This window comes from Pteropus medius, unplaced genomic scaffold, assembly GCF_902729225.1.
Source record: "Pteropus medius unplaced genomic scaffold, Ma_sr-lr_union100, whole genome shotgun sequence".
Lineage (NCBI taxonomy): Eukaryota > Metazoa > Chordata > Mammalia > Chiroptera > Pteropodidae > Pteropus > Pteropus medius.
Genome location: NW_024350927.1, coordinates 6,151,740 through 6,168,941, shown reverse-complemented (window position 1 = coordinate 6,168,941; position 17,202 = coordinate 6,151,740). Strand labels below are relative to the sequence as shown.

General features: G+C 51.7%; 1 protein-coding gene across 4 annotated transcripts in view; it reads right to left on the bottom strand.

Annotated features, from left to right (window-relative positions):
- Positions 1–602: 602 nt before the first annotated feature.
- Positions 603–17,202, bottom strand: part of CLSTN1 (calsyntenin 1) — a 56,515-nt gene continuing 39,915 nt past the window's right edge. The window contains exons 8-19 of one of the 4 annotated variants that reach the window (XM_039842284.1): positions 15,929–16,177; positions 15,435–15,556; positions 11,260–11,422; positions 8,404–8,460; positions 7,047–7,204; positions 5,790–5,938; positions 5,300–5,526; positions 4,676–4,846; positions 4,137–4,282; positions 3,031–3,166; positions 2,509–2,693; positions 603–2,176 (exon numbers count right to left, since the gene is read on the bottom strand). In XM_039842284.1, the coding sequence (XP_039698218.1) occupies positions 1,982–2,176; positions 2,509–2,693; positions 3,031–3,166; positions 4,137–4,282; positions 4,676–4,846; positions 5,300–5,526; positions 5,790–5,938; positions 7,047–7,204; positions 8,404–8,460; positions 11,260–11,422; positions 15,435–15,556; positions 15,929–16,177 (1,958 nt within the window). In that variant the 3' untranslated portion in view covers positions 603–1,981. The remainder of the gene's footprint in view (positions 2,177–2,508; positions 2,694–3,030; positions 3,167–4,136; positions 4,283–4,675; positions 4,847–5,299; positions 5,527–5,789; positions 5,939–7,046; positions 7,205–8,403; positions 8,461–11,259; positions 11,423–15,434; positions 15,557–15,928; positions 16,178–17,202) is intronic. The other 3 variants (XM_039842286.1, XM_039842287.1, XM_039842288.1) reach the window with 3 other exon arrangements.

Here is a 17,202-nt window from a genome sequence, read left to right as displayed (position 1 = left end):
TCTGAAGCTGGCTCTGGGAATGGGGCCGGAAGCCTGGGCCTTAGAAGCCCACGGGGATCCTGCTGTATTAGCTGCCCACTTGAGACCTGCCAGGCAACACTGCTGATGTTGCAAAGGCCTTGTGAGGCTCCGTCGAGCTAGGAGTAGCTGCCCTGTCCACAGCTGAGGAGCCGACTTCGTCTTGGTTAGAAGCAGCGGTGCAATCGTGTCTCCCCCAGAGCACCACTGACCCCTTGTTCCCGAGCAGGTGCTGAGTTCCTCAGACCCAGCTCACCTGTTAGTCTCCCTGTTATTTATTTAAACGAGGCAGCTCCCTGGCGCGCACTCTGCACGTACAGAGCGAGTTCCGGTGGGCGCACGGCCCATGAGCCTGGTGAGGATAATGTTGTCTATTTTTAAAAAATCATTTCACGTTTCTTCTGTATGGGGAAGGTGGTAACTGATAGCGGCTGAGGGCCAGCACCCTGTGAAACCTTGAAATGAGAGGCAAAAGCAGATTGAAAGAAATAAAAGCCCTTTTATGTTACGTTCTCGGCTCAAAAAAACAAGGAACGCAGGCTTAAAAACAGAAACGAGATGGAAGCAGACACTCACCACCGGAGTTAGAACCAGAACTTTATTGGAGTGGAGATGCTTTCTGACCTAGCGACATACACATCGGAAAGGCTGGGCTCACGGCGGCTACGGACAGCACGCGGACGCCTCGTCTCCGCGACGGCATCTGTCCACTGTCTAAGCAGCTACAGTGACAATACATGGAGGGAGGGCCACACACGACACGGAGACAGCGGGCAGTGTCCTCGAAACTAGCAGTTATGATCACAGAACAGGATTCAAAATTATTTCCCCCCCGTTTTAGAAATCTAAAATTTTACACGTAAATTAAAAACAAAGTGCTGTAGGGGTTTTAGCTCAGGGCTGTCCTCTCCCTTCCCTTCGCCACCAAGCACGGCAGCGGGCGCCTCACTCCTGGAGAGTGGCCGCCACCCCTGGGGTTCCGGGGCGGACAGGAGAGCACCTTGCAGGAACCTAGTTCTTTGCCTTTGGGCCGCGGGGTGTCCCTTCAGGGAATCTACTCCCAGACCCGAGCGTGGATCATCCTGGCCTGCTGCTGTCCCCAGACCACACCCACACAGTCCTCTCACCAGCAAGGACACGTATGTCTAAGTGAACCCAGGGCTGAGCACAGGAAGTCCCGGTGCCTGCACGGGGAGCTGTGTGCGAGAGCCTGGGGACCCCAGCTCCCCACCCCACTGCCACACGGGAAATGGGAAGAGCCCCAGAGACAAGGCCTGGCCGTTTCCAGCCTCCCCAGAGGGCTCCTGGTCTGGTCCCCTCCCACCAAGCAGCACACAGATCCCTGCCCCCGACTGCCCTGGCCACCCACCAAACCGACACCGGAGGCTGGGAACTGTCCCAGTGACCCTTCCTCCTTGTCTGGGGCGGGGAGGTGGCGGCAGCCCGCTGGTTCCCCTGCACCCAGGGTCTCGCCCTCACTTGCGTTCCCGTCCTGGGTTACACTAACACAGAGGACGTGAGGACTCCCAATTTATTTACAAAATATTAAAAAGTTCATCATCTACATATTAACCCCCGTTCTGCCACTTTATACATGCACTAGCTTGGAAAAAGTAAAAACTTTAAAAAAAAAAATGAAAAGGGATTACCCGGTGGGAGTGAGTGACTTTAACCCCTTGTCAGTGAGTCCGGTCACTGTGGCTTTCCTGGAGGCAGCACGAGGGGGCCACGCAGAGCGAGGTGACAGGAGAGAGCAGGTGTCAGCCCCTCCCATAACTTAAGGGAGATCCAGGCGGGGGTGGGGGGTGCCTAGGGTCCTACACGCCAAGCACGGCAGACGGTCGGCGAGGGGGGTCCGCAGACCTACTGGCCAGAATGATTTGTACATCATGGACCCTTGGGACTGCACGACGGTGACAATGGTCCTCAAGTGGGGCAAAGGCGCGGAGGGCGTGGCCGCAGCTCAGTAGCTGAGGGTGGAATCGTCCCACTCCAGCTGCTGCTGCCTGCTCACGGCCTGCCGGTCTCCGTGCTCCCCACCCTCCTCCTCGCTGCTCTCAGACTCGGCACTGGTGACCTCGTCATCCTCGCCGTCCTCACTCTCCTCTTCCTCCTCCTCCTCCTCTTCTTCCTCGCTGCTGTGCTGGTCTTCATACGTCTGACAAAGAGACAGCCACGTGAGGCTAAAGGTTCCCCGTGTCACACGGCAGCGAGAGAGCTGGACCGTGCCGGAAGCTGTCTCAGGGTCTGTGCACGTGGGAAGTGTGCGTCTGTACTCTTATTCGGTGGCATGACCTTGAACAAGGTCCCCCTGGGCCTCGGTTTACCCTCCTGGGAGACAGGGCCACCTGCGCCCCGCAGCATGGTCACGCGGAGCACGCACGTGCAGCATGCAAACGCAGAGACGCCGTGGCACTCCTCTGAGGCGAGCCCAGCTTTGCCCCGGCCTGCAGAGGGGTTCTCGGTCACAGGCCACCCGTCCGCGCCTACCTCCATGGGGTTCACGGTGATGGTCAAGGCGGAGTCGTCCCAGTCCATCTCGTTCTCCTTGCCGGCGTCTTGGTCCCGCATGGTCCGCTGATGAGCAGCGCGGATCCGGAACACTCCCAGGATGATCATGAAAACCAAGAAGCTGACACACACCACAATCACGACGGTCGCCGTGCTGGGGACAACTGCAACGAGAGAGAGACACGGAACGGGGCTGTGACGACGAACCCGAAGCCAGGGGGCCGCCCGGCCCTGACCTCCTGCACAGACGCTGCAAGCTCCGTCTGACCCCTGGGGGACAGGAGAAGGGTCACAGAGGCTCGGCACAGGCTGGAGATCCGGGCCAAGGGCGAGTCCGTCCTGGCAGCGCTCTAGCTCCGTGTGACAGGGACTCACGGCCCGACTGGCCGGTGGCTGTTCTGGGCCGGGGCTGGGCTCAGGGCAGGGAGGGGCTGGGCTCAGGGCAGGGAGGGTGTCCGCCCAGAGCCTCCCTGAGGTCAGGGCTCCGCCCCACAGTCCTACCTGCGAAGGGGTGGGGACTGGCCAGGTTGTGACCCGACAGGTCCACGAAGGAGCGATGCTCAGGGTGTACGAACTGTGGCTGTGCGGCCATGTGGCTGGCGTGCTCCACGGGGCTGGCCGTGTGGATCACGTTCACCTGCAGCAGAAACACAATGGCAGCCGGAACGTGTCTGGGATGGACACACGGTTCAGGACCCGACGTGCTGCCCCAAGCGCGCCCTGGATCGGGGCTGGTGAGCGGACAAGCGGAGTGAGCACTTAGAAACCACTGCGACAGCCTGACGCCGCCACACGTCCGAGGGTCGTGTCTCTGTTCTAATTCGTTTTTATCGTATTTTATAAAAGGACCCGTCCACGGTACGCTGGAAACACACAACGCCGCCACCGGTCCTCCACCCCGTCGCTGGAGCAGACCGGCACCGGCCGTTCCCTCCCTTCCCCAAAGCCACAGCCACGCGGAAGAGCACAAAGTGACCATTTCTTTCCTTTAAAACTGTCACCCTTTGGCTCAGATAAAACACTCGTCAGTTCTGCTGGGAAGTCACAGTGCAGACATCTGATTGCTTTGGGTCCCTGTCCCCAGATCACAGGAATCGAGTGATAACGGAGCTGCGACGCAGGCCCCTGAAGATTTCAGAGGAGGACGGGTGCCCTCCGGCCACTATGGCCCGAGTCACCACCACTGGGCTCGGCAGACGGCAGCCCGGCCTGGGGCTGCCCCACATCGGTGGCCCTCACCTGGGGCAAAGGTTCACCCACAGCAGGGCCGCTGTCTACAACTACAAACGGCCTCCGCCTCCCCGGCCACCACTCTCTCTAATGTGCTGTCCAACCTCAAGAAACTACCTTACCCCTGTCCCTCAGTCTGCACCACCTCCGATCCCAGTGTCCCTCAGGCCCTTGGGCTGAGGCAGCCTGTCAAAGGGGACCGCCGCACGGCACCCCGCCTGTCCACGTGTCACCTGCCCCCGACCTGCACAGGTCTGATTCACCGCAGGCCCCTGGGACGAACCTGAATAGCTGCCACCACAAATGCCCTAAAAATCGGTGCTTCCAAACATCAGGGCCGCGCACGGGGACTTTCTCCACGGAAGCTCCGCACTCACCTCCACCTGAAATTCATTGCTGATGTAGCGTCCATTCAGCTCCGAGCAGACGAGCTTGAACTTCCGGTCAAGCAAGGACCTGGAGTGCCAGTTCCGATAGCGCAGGAGGTGCAAGACCTCCTCGTAGCTGGCCATGGTGTCCACACCTGCGGGTGGACGTGAGAAGATGGCCTGGTGGTGGAGGCCGGGAGCAGGGGCAGGGCCGGGACCAGGGCCAAGGCAGGCTGCAGAGAGGCTTCTGGGTCGCCTGAGCGAGCCCGCCACACGTTCTGGCTCTCCCACCGCAGTGACAAGTGCAAAGTGTGCGGGGGCGCGGGGGGGTCTTCCCTCTCGGGCTGTGTTGCCACGTGCCTGACTTCTACCTCTCGTAAGGGCAGGACACAGGGCAGGGCCTGCACGTCCTCGTCCTGCCTGGCAGGACACGTGTAGCTGGCACTGACCCCGGTTAGCAGCCCAACTCCCATCTCCTCCACGACACTGAGTTCCAGATGCGGGGTAAGGCTCGGCGCCCCCAGACTGACGGGCCCCACTCCTCTCACCTGTGAATGTCATGCCCAGGCCAGAGCTGCTCGCCTCGATGCCACTGTGCTGCAGACGAGCCGCGTCCACCTCCAGGCTCTCCCACTCCGGGTTCAGCTCCTCCCCCTCCACTGTGACCTCGCAGGTGTCCAGGTCGTGCACGACCTCCTCAGACACCAGGGACTCTTGAACTGCGAAAACAGCCCACCCAGAAATAGCAGAGGCCGCGGAGCCCAAAGAGGCTCGTCACACTGACAGCCTGCCGGCTCATCCTCAAAGTCACAGAGTCTTTTTAAGGACAGGTGACGGAGGAACGGGAGAGTCAGTTTCAAGAAAGGGGGTACTTGATGCACCTAGGAGCACTGACCACTGGGAAGGCCTGAGATGCGGGCTGAGCAGCCAGCAGAGGTGCAGCTCCAGGTGTGAGACACTGAGTGTCTCCTGCAACAGTGTCGTCCTCGACCTCCTCGGGGACAGCGAAGGCCCCTCCAGGTGGGTTCCCCAAGGGAGAATGCACTCTGGCCCCGGCCGGATTGCAGAGGCACACCCAGAGCAGCAGCAGGCACCCAATCTCCCGAACCCCAGAGACGAAGGGCCCAGGCGGGGAGCAGGGTTCTTGCCACCCCGGGAACAGGGGCTGTCACCTGTGGGGTCCTCGTCCCCTTCGCCATCGGGCTCCACTTCCCGCGTGATGGTGCTGATGATCCGAAGCTCGGGAAAGAGGAAAACCCCCTCCGAGCTTTCAAACTCGGAAGCCGCTCGAGCAAAGTGGTGGACGCCGCTCAGACTGATCTTGGGCTCCTCGGGCTGCAAAACCATCACGCAGCCGTCTACCGGGGGGACTGAAATGCAGGCGGCCTCGTTAAAACACCTGCCAGCGGGGAAGGGAAGGCCAGGTCAGGGCTCCGAGAGGCAGGTGGAGGTGGCACACACGGATGCCACAAATACGGACGACGGCGGCCACTCTCGGGATGTGCCCCCAAACCACTGAAAGACATCGTTCAGACTTTCCGGTACGAGTGACGGCCACCGTTCCTCACGGAAGGGAGGCGGGGTCGTCTAAACACCTAAGCACACACGTTTCCTTCTCGAGGATCAGCGAGCAGACGGTTACTGTGAAAAGTCAGCAGGTACCTGACGGTGCTGCTGAGTTTGAGCCTCCGGATCCCAGGTGTGGGGAACTGCCGGGAGTTCAGGTAGGCGACGTGCTGCACGGCCTTCTCCAACTCCCTGACATCCTCTCCCTCCAAAGTCAGCATCGACTGGCTGGGGTTGGCTTCAATCTGAAATCATGCCAGAGAGAGAGAGGAGAGGCATGAGGCTCTGACTGCAAGAGCTGAAATCAGGAGCACTCTGGCCAAGAGGACTAGCTGGGGTAGATTTGCGCTGGTGGCCTGGAGAAGGACAGCTCACGTGATCGCGGGGCCCAGACCCTCCTCTGTGATGGTAAGAGTCTAAGGGGCAAACCCACCTGTGGTATAAGAAGTATGCATTTGGCCTCGGTCCCTGGTTTCTGGCACAGAGCCTCTAAAACCCTAGGGATTGCCTAAGTGACAATCTGAGCGTCTTTTACAATTCACAACGAGCCCCTCCCAACCACTCCAGGGTTTATTCTGGCTGAGGTGACTCTTGGTGGGGTCCTAGATAGTTTCAGGATGGGGACTTTTGCCAGAGGAACCAATCATGAGATGGGAGGGCTGGAAATTTCACCTCATCCCCAGAGCTAAGGGACAGGAGAGGGGCTGGAGGTTGAGTCAATGCCAATGGCCAAGGACTTAATCATTCGTGCCCGTGTAATGGGACCTCCATAAAAATCCTGACAACAGGGCCTGGGGGTGTGCGGCCAGTGACCCATGTCAGGGTGGCACCCTGCAGGGCGTGGAGGCTCCGGGCTCCGCCCCAGGTCCTTGGCTTGTGTGGCTCTTACGCTGGGTTGAGTTGCATCCTTTATAGTAAACCGGTAACAGTAGGTTAAGTGTTTTCTGGCATTTTCTGAACAGTTCTAGTAAACTGTTGAACCTCAAAGGGAGGAGGGTGTGGAGAATGTGGTAACACCCGAGTCTGGAGCCCAGTCAGACAGAGTGCAGGTAACCCAAGGGCCCGAGTCTCACAACCAGCACCTGAAGTTGGGACAGTCCCATGAGACTGAGCCCTTCGCCTGTGGGATCTGAAGCTGAAGCCAGGTGGTGTCAGAAGGGAATCGTAGGACACCTGGAGAGCCAGTGTCCGGGGTAGTCGACTGGTGCGAGAAAAAAACCCCACACATATCACGTCAGAAAAGTGTATGAGTAAAAATAGCTCAGGATCAACCACAGGTCCATCCTCATGCCAACAGCCTCTACCTCTGGTCTAGAAGTCTGTGAATGTCGTGCAGGTGAATGCCAGTCTCACCTTCACACCTCCGCCACTGTCTCCGGGGACTTGCAGGTCTAGCCCCTCTTTGCAGGTATACAGACAGTCGATCACCTTCTTGTCTGCCAGTTTCCCAGAACGGATTGTCAGGCCAGCCAGGTCACCTCGGAAAAACTGGGTCATGCGCAGGTCACCACCTGTGGAACATGGGGGGAAAGGCAGGCAGTTATGCTTGCAGCCCAGAGCCTCCTGCTTCCCTTCTTAAAGTGGTGTTACCGGTGGTGGCAGCTCGATGGGTGGACATGCGTGTTAGTTCAGACCAAGTCCCGTTAGCCTTGCAATCTACATGGAAGCGCTATGAAGAAATTAAATCATTTATGGTCATGCACATGGACTGCAGGGGAGAGGAGTTGGGGGCCCCTCACCCGAAGCCCGGAAACCAAGAAGTCCACGAGTCCACACACATCTGGCCACTTGCTGGTAAGGGTGGCCTAAGCCCACACCTGTCACCATGGTGTGCAAGTGACCTTTCCCACCAGCACCAGCCTCTTCGACCATTGTCTATCAACCAGTTGGTTCATGCTCTGGGCTGCTTTTATGGCTGAGCATACTCGGGGATACATCCAAACTTGGGGGTGAACCTTCACACACATAACTAGACAGATAAAAGGCCTGAAACCCACCCTACACCTACAAGCCTCACAGCAAGGCCTTTCAGGTGGCTAATTTATTGAGTCCCATCATGCCTGTCTCCTGCTACTGAGGACAGCTGGGAAGTGAAGAGGGTATCAGGAAACACCCAGAAAACGGCCCTCGACAGACGGCAGCAAAGAGGCAAACACAGGTGCGACCGCACTTGGCGCTCGGCACTGACAAAGGAGATGAGACCGATTCCCGGCATTGGTCTCATTCCTGCTGAGGACGCCGGACATGCAGATCACCGCTGGGGACTGGGATTTCTCAGAAACGTATATTTAAAATTTAGTCTCGGTCAGGACCAAGTAGCTAAAAACAAATCTTTTCCTGCCTCGTGGGTCAGCCACATGAGAATCAGGAACCCCCCAAACCTGGCCTACGAGATTCCAGTGGGGAGCCTCGTATGGTGGGATCAGGGTAAAATCTGATGAGAAAAATAAAAATCCCATCAGTGCATTGCATTAATGAGTCACCTGCCCGTCACTTCGACTGGGATCAGAGCGGGCAGAGAGGAGGGAGAGACCACGAAGCCACTGGGGAAGGGGGGTCGGGGGGCGGGGAAAGGCCAAGCAGCAGCTCAAATGGAGTCTGGGGCCAAAATGCAATCTGGGCGTTTCATGCAAAACGTGGAATGAATCGATGTGTCGTCTTTAAATGAAACACAAACAATAGTGAACCGTAGGGAGAAAAATCCAGCAACCTGCAGAAGCCACAGGCACAGGCTCAGTTTCGTTGTCACTTTCAACTCCTGAATACTCTGTAGAAAAAAAGCAAGACAAAGACAACAGAAAAGGACCTCCAGGTTAGGCTCTTCGAACTAGATGGTAAAAATTAAGTTTTCTAAAGCTGCCAAATAACAAACCGCAAGGAGAAAAATCCCCCTCGGGGCACGGCACGTACTCCACCGGGAAGCAAGGTGTACTGGACCGCCTTCTCCCGGAAGCGATATTTTACCACCCCGAATCTTCTCTGTAGGCTTCCTTTATGCCACCACCCCACACCCGCCTTGCCAAAGCATAGGGTGGATTCAAAACCGGATGAATAAAAGCACCATGCTGCTGGGTCGGCCACTGTGAGGTGGTGCTTACACTGACCGCAGAGAAGTGCCAGATACAAGTGACACCGATCCGCGCGTGGCCCCACAGCACTTTCTTAACAGGGAAGACAGCTGTGCAGACATGAAGGGTCGGCACACGGAAGTGTCGGAAGGCTGGTATGTGGTAAGCTTGCAAAAGATGTCTTTTTCGAAAGCTCAAAATAAGTTCACATCGGTCCGGACTTTAACCTCCAAGTGACAGAGGAAAGAGGGCATTTTCAACCACTTTTTTCTGAACCGGAGGGGAGGGCAGAGGTGAAGGAACTTGCCCAGAGAAACCGGTGATCACCAGTGGGGGCCTGGGGCTCCTCGAGCCCCCCACCCAGGCGCTGAGCGAAGGGCAGGCCCGGGAGGCCCACCCAGGCACGGAGCGCAGCATCCATTCTCCAGATCGGGCTGCAGGAGCCACGCTCTGCTCTGCTGCGGTCGCCAGGCACAGGCTGCGGGAAGCACTGGGGTGGGGGCAGGCGGGCCCAGAGCGCACGGCCCCTCCGGTTCCTCTAACTCACTTCGTTCGGCCCACGCTCTCCACGGTGAATTTTAAGGAAAGTGGTTTCAAATCCACTGACAGCAAGAATGGACGTCTTCCTCCCTGTTTACTAAAGTTTTCAAATTTGTGTTTGGTCTGGGAATTTAGGCAGATTTTTCGGGCTGGGGAGGCTGAGAGGGCCGAGGTCGAAAGAGATGAAATAAGGAGAAAAGTACTTCGGTGGCCGAGATGCGGTGACAGTGAACAGGAACCAAGGCAGGCAGGGCGGTGGCACGCGGGGCTTCACTGCGGCCGAGGAACAAAGCGCCCAGAGTGTAACGTTTAGGTTTGCACGCGTATTCAGGTTTGTTTTTTAAATAATTACTCAGAAATTGTTGTTTAACTCGGGGAGCAAATTTGAATTGAAAATTTAAGAACAGCAACTAAAAAAATTCTCCTCTCTCTAATAATTTATTCTTCATTCTTTGGTCTCATGGTCCACTTCCTCATGGATGAACTGACACCAAAATTAAATCCAGGAATCCGCCGAAGAGGTTCACTCTAAAATACTGTCTTATTCCTTTTCATTTGCAAGGATCGGCAGGAAAATTATGAAATTCAAATTCTCCCCAAAGCAGCAAAGCTGTCTTGGGAACTGGCCTCTTTCACAAATTTCTAACCCAACTCACGGTACAATGTTTCCGTAGGGAGCGGGGAAAGGGCCTATTTAGCAGGTACAGGTGGTGACAGTGACACCTTGCAGTGGCATAACACAGAGTCATGTGCAAGGACTAATGTGAGGCTCGTGAGCCTTGAGGGTCCCTGAACTTGGACGGGGAAAATTACAAGCTTATTTTCGCTAATTTCTGGTACTGAGTTTTCCCTTTGGTTATGAACAGTCACCCACAAGCCACAGCGGTATTAGCAGAAACGACAACTTTGTTATCAACACAAATCGCTGCTATTTCGTCACATCACATCGTGCAGGCATCACGAGAATCGTCGCGAAGCCCCTTACTCTGAAATCATGGCGGTTACTGGACCTGCTGCTGAAGTCTGTTTTTCATCTGTTAATAAAGCAGCGTAGGTATTACTAACTCACACATTTAGTCTGCTGGTATTCTGGTAACTGTATTTCAATTTAATTGGTTACCTTCGAAATCCTACGTATTTTATTTTATAGATTGGTAAGAAATTATCCTGAGATGGGGTCCACAGGCTCCACCAGACCAGCAAAGAGCCCCACGGAGAGGTTAAGACCCCCCGTCCGGTGGTCCGAGCTCGGGCCCCGGGCACACGGGCTTCGGGGGGTTTCAAATCCTAGTGCCGCGATGAGCCAGCTGGGCAACTCGGGCTGCCTAACTCTCAGAGCCTCAGCGTCTTCAGCTATAAGACAGGGACACAGACAGCTTCTCCCCTACAGACTTATGAGCATTAACGAAGTAATTACATAAAGGAATCGACACGCAGTCTGTCACCGAGAAAGCACAAATAAACGGCATTGTTGCTCTGGTGGCCGTCACCTGAGGCCATCCCCGGTCTTGCGGCACAGATGTCCACAAATCCTCTCCAGACGCAACACCTGTTAAAGGTGTTGCCACCACGTCATCGAGCGCTACACGCTCCGGAAGAGTCTGCCAGGCCGAAGCACATTTCCGTTTCCGTGCCTGACTGCTGCCTCCTTGTTTTCATAAACTTGTCAGCAAACAGATTAATTTCTAAAATAGTTCCTCAATTACATGCTCCCTCTCAGGGTCCCAGGAAAGGGGTCGGTCCCTTTGGGTCCTTTAACGCACCTTTAGTGAGGGCCTGTCAACAGAGCCGCCCAGGAGTACGGCACGGGCGGCGTCCCCACGAAGGCTACGCCCAGGGCGAGGGACGAGAAGGCAAGGGAAAGGAGGGCACGGTCGCTGAGAGGGGCCCGTGTCCGCCGTACGGCAGAGGCTGTCTGACTCCCGAGGCCTGCGGGAGAAGGGCGCAGCGGCCGTTACCTTGCCAGCAAGCCCCGACCACGAGCTGAGTCTCCGTCCTGGACGGGTGAAGTGGGTGGTCTTCGGTCACGGAGAAGGGCTCGTGGGAAACACCGTCCACATAGAGGGTCACCCTGGGGATGTCCACGTTGAGGACGTAGTGATGCCATTCCTCGTCACAGACCTACGAGGGGCCAAGGGGAGGGTCAGAGCGTGAATGTCCACCTTCCTCTCATCCAGACACGACAATGACCATGACACAACCGGATAGGGACACCGGATCACCCATAACGAACACGTGTCTTCCCAGGAGGGAAGTTTTTTTTTAAAAAGTATCTAACAACAAAACACATCTCACCCAACCACATCTCACCCGAAAGGGCCAAGTCAGCACTGTCGCCTCTAGTACATTTCAGACCAGGGGACGTTGCTCACTTGTCACATGAGGGGGGCCCCCAAACAGGGAGCTGCCCAACATTCTTCTGCCAAGAGAGTGATATCGGGAAAGTCTTATACTGGCAGGGTGGACACCCACCCACTGAGCTGGCGTCACCTGCCAACTGGCCAGCCCTTTTCCAGATCAACAGTAAAAGCACCTCCCATCAAAATAAGTCCCACTGCAGAGCATGGAATTTCTTTTCCAGTTCAAAGGTGATGATCTACATAAACCTGGACACACAGCTCTGCTGGCATGCTGAGTTAAAACGAGTTCCTTCCCGTCATGAGTGAGCATCGCCCCAGCTGCGGAGTGAGGGCGCTGGTCCGCAGGCCCCAAGACCCCTTCCAGGTCTGGCGTCCCCTACTTGGGGCTTTAGCGGAAGAAGCAGACACTCAAGAACAGAGACAGGCGGAGAAACAGGTGCCATGAGACAAATTTTAAAATGTATTTCTAAAAAGTTCGCCCAATTTACATTTCAATTCTAAGAAACTGAACCAATGAGAAAGGGAGGTTTAAACAGACCTGAAACATCAAAATAAACAAAGTCACCAAAGGATGCCCGCAAAAGAAACGCAGCTGCTCCTGATAAATCAGGAAGAATTCAAACCTCTACATCGTATGTGTTTATCACATATACACAATACACGTACGTGATAGACGTACGTACGTATATTACACGAAGAATCTCCAGATAAGGGAAATTGCACAGTAATTCACTTTTGAGACAGATAAAATCTTAATTTTAGTTTGTCTCTATTTAAAACAAGTTCTATTACAGTATTATTGACTATATTCCATATGCTATACTTCAAAATGAATAACACCACCAAAAACCTTAACAAGTAAAAGAAAAATGTAAAAACAACAAAAAAATACAAGTTCTGTAATATACACTCCTTCAAGAAGCAACATCTGTTACATCCCCAGTTTTTAAAGTACTGCAGATTTCTAGGGGATTAGAGTAATATTGTATTTAAATATCAGTAGTATTTTGTCAAAATCCATGAATATATTCTGAGAAGATAGTAGCATTAGTATAATTTTCTTATTTCTCTGAAAACAGGGCGATTAGGATGGGAAAACCCAAAGCTACAGACAACATATACTCGGTGACAAGGTAACCGCACGAACCCTTGACATGTGGGTGGGGGGCAGGCAGGGGCTTCTGATCCCAGAGCTACGACAGGGCATGAGGCCACATATTTTTAACACTACGGAAACGGAAGGGGGAAGCAGAACCCTCACACTAGAAAAAAAGCCATGCTGAAGAACTGTCTTTTATAAGTACAGGAAAACTAATTTCACGCAAAAATGAGGGGAAAAAAGGATCACGACTCACTCCGATACAAAGTTTTTAAGAGAAAAAAGAGAATTAAGGGGAATAATATCCCTCTAGATAACAAAAGCACCCCTGACATGCCTACCAACGAGATGAAAACAATCTATTCGAAGGTCGCTAAGACACTAGGAAAGTGACACGAAATATGAACGAACATAGATCATAATGGGAGAAACGCAGAAATGAGGTGACAAACACAGGAACGAATTAAAGAGAAAGCGACAGGTGCAGAAAACAGGTAAAGAATATCAACAAAAGGTAAGGAAAAAACCAAAGTGATGGAAGAGAATACTAAAAACTATAATAAAAACTGTCCTGAAATACCAAAATGTCTCAAATTATATACTAAAAGGGCATATACCACATATCTAAGAAAACAGATCCAAAACAATCAGGACATAGTATAAAATTAACTGACAAGAAAAAAAAAAAAAAAAAAAAAAAAAAGAAGAGAAAAACACCCTTTGGTCATCCAAAGAAAAGACCAAGTATTTTACAAGGAAAAGAAAAGCAGTCTGTTGTCAGATTTTAATAGCAACACTTTATGTCAGAAGACAACGGAGAGAGATCTTTTCTGTTCTTGGAAATCTCCAATATGAACGAGAGATTTTGTATCCAGCCAAAATGACCTTCAGTATAAAGGCCACAGACAAACTATTAAAACAACATGCGAGAATTATCGCTCCCATGAACCCTTCCTGGGAACACACTTCCTACAACCCGAATGATCAGAGGCAGGGCTGGCGGCACTCAGCATGGAAGGATGCTTCGATTACAGAAGGACGAACCACCAGACACAGCTTGAACCCAGATCTGGTCCCACTGTCACCTTCCAGGGTATAAAAAGATGGAGGAGCATGTTAGATGACTCCACAGGGATGCGGTCAGTCACGTCTTAACTACTGGGAACTATGGGCCGACAAGCCTGATTTTTGTCACCCAATAAATTCCGAGAGAGAAAAGAAAAATCTACAAATTAGAATAAACTCAAAGGTGCATCGACTAACCACAATGCATGGCCCCTGACTTCCAACGAACAAATTTTAAGTATGAAACCACGTACAAGATAATTTGACATTTGAACAGTGACTGGATACCTGACCATATTAAGGAATTGTTAATATTTTTAAAATGTGAAAAAGTATTACGATCCTACTTATCTTTTAACCATCCATATTCCATTATCTCTACACAGAATTAAAAGTTATATCGGGGATTTGCTTAAAATTCACTAAGTGGTTTTCTAGGGGGTGATGAAAATTATTAACTATGAGTGGGGATGACAACGAAACCAGACTGGCCACGAGTGGATAATTACTGAGCAAGGTGAAGGGCATGTATGGCTGCTCTTCACACTAATCTGTCTACTTCTACGTTTGTCTGAAATTTCCTACAATAAAGTTTTAATGTAATCAGAAAAACTAAATAGGTGAATATAGACTACGGTTACTATAACAGAACCATACCTAAAATGTTTGCCTACATTGCAAAAATGTTCTTTCTGAACTATAGCTTCTTGAAAAACATTATGATCAAAAGTTTCTGAATGAAATGATCTACGTAAATAAAAATTACATCGGTAAGAGGTGAATGCTACCAACTGCATTTGCTTCATCTTTCCATCACATACTTTTTTTCTCATTTATACTCGTACACGTTTATCTATCTTGTAGCTGTTTCAGACAATGTTATATTTTAACAACTACTGGCACATACAACCTACCTCCGCTCTTGCTCACTAACTCCGTGAGGCAAACAAAGTTAAGAGAAGGCCAAAGGTTTCCTTCTGTCCAAACCCCAAATCAAAAGCAGAAATGATCCGCTGTGGTTTTAATGAAAAGGCTTCCTCAGTTTACAGCATCCTATCATCTCCTGTCACACATCGATTTTTTTTTTTCACGTGGTACTTGCTCTTTATTATGACAATGGTTGAAAAAGCAGCTTTGCAGAGATGCGACATTGTCAAAAAGAATGTAACGTGATCAAATGTCGAAAACGCAAACTCCCTCGAGCCAGTAGTTCCTGTGGTATCTAAAAGATGTCAAGATTGCTGGTTTCTTGAAAATTTTAAATATCCCATGGTGGCCTGAATTTGCTGAGGCCCCTGGGGCTTTGTGGCACCATGTGAGAGGCAAGCAAGTGCTGCTTATTTCAATACATTATTACACAGAATTTTGAACGTAAATCATAAAATTTTTTTACATTAACGTTCTGTGTATAAAATACATATTTTAAAAAAAAACATAGGCTTTCAGTGGAAAGGAGTTCAATGGATCCAATTTACTACCTTATTAGCCACAGATGTAGAAGTCATAAAATCATAAAACACTCCTCAGAAACAGTCAGTCCTGTGCAAGGCTGCCGTATCTCGTTATCTCTCTGAAAAGACCACGAGCAGAGACTTTTCCAGTCACTCACCTGATTCAACTTCCAGTGGAATTCTGCAGGTTTGTATTTCTTCTCCCCTGAGGGATCCTGGCGGAGGAGGAAAACAAACCGACAGCCGTGGACAAAGAGTGAGTAATGGTGCCGGTTCATGTCTGCAAAGAGAACGTCTATTGGTAAACTGCCAGCCTAAGACCCAAAGGAGAAATAACAGCTATTTCTTTAATGGATTTTGAAGACGGTTTTATCAGCCTAAATGAAGTCTCTAGCTGGGCCAAGACCAGGTTTAGAAACAAATGCATCTGGGTTTTTACCGAGAAGCATGGTCCAAGCCACTGGTAAAACTAACAAACATTCCAAAGACCTGGGCGGTCACCTCGAAGACAGAGCACCCCCCGCTGCTACATGCGGGACAGTGAACGTAAACCAACCAGCCCGTGGGGGCCTTTGCGGGAGGAACGAGGTGCCCGCCTCCAGCAGCCACTCCAGTGGACACCGAAGTGCCACGCCTTGCCGGCAACACTGACCTGTTCTGTCCGAACTGCACAGAATCGTCTCCTTCTTCCTGCCAAAGGGTCCGTGCCTCATCCACACAGAGATCGTGAAAGGCTCTTTCGGGCTGACGGAAACGAGGCCGTCTGGGACCCTGACTGCCTGAGTGCCGTTGAACTCGAAGACCTGGTCGCTGTCATGGCCGTTGTCAGTGGGGAGGCCGACGGTCCAGTTTGCGGAGCTGCTTGGGGAAGGAAGCAGCTCGGCAGTGCCGGACGCAGCACCTGGAACAGCACAATGTGAGCTACACGGTTAACGTGCATTATACGAAGAACCGGAAAGCTCGGCCTCTCGGAATCACGCTGACTGGACTGTCCGCGTCTTATGCTTGTACAAGTGCCAGTTCCAGTTCACTTCTTCTCAAAGATAAGGGTGCTTATTATAAGGAAAATTCGTAAATAAAAACCATGGAATTTTTAAAAAAAAAAAGATGGGACGAAAAAAGCATTACCTGTAATCTCGCCCAAATATATCCACAATTAACACTGCACTTAAGCACGTCCAGTCCTTTATGAATAGATGCACATTATAAAAACAGAACAACATATATATATATTATAAAAATGGAGTCCCACGTTCATATATACACAGATTCCCATTCACATTCTTCTACGGCATAATTTAAAAAGTCTGCATGGCACCGCATCGCACAGATGGGCCAAAATCCGTTTAACTGATCTCCCTGACGGACTGCGGTCGTCCCAAATCTGTTTCCATGATAAACCTTGCCTGATGAGCACCTCTGCGTGTCTCCATGATTATCCCCTTAGAATAAATTCCTAGAAATGGAATGACTAAGCCGAAAAACATGAAAAAAGCTTATAGCTCTTGTTACATATTGCCAAGCAAAATGTCTTACAATTCTGTCTGCAGAGGAGCGGCATGACGTGGCTGGAACGACCTGGCCTTTCAAGTCACATGCGACCTCGGCCCGAATCCCACCTCTGCCATTTACCAAATGAAATGGGTGAGCAACTTAGCCTTCCCGAGTCTCAATAAATCCCTCTGCGAAAACAAGGCCAGTACCACCTGACACATGCGGAGCACCTGGCATACAGTAAGCACTCAAATGTAAACCTCTTTCCTACCTTGAAACTAAGAAAAATGTTCACTTAATACCACAAAGAAACAGCATTATGAGAAAGTAAGTTTTATACTTATTTGTACAGCTTAAGACAGAAAACAGTCCGGACTTCCTAACTTACGTAGATTTAGGTTCATGATCATGAATATTTGGACCCAGAGTCAT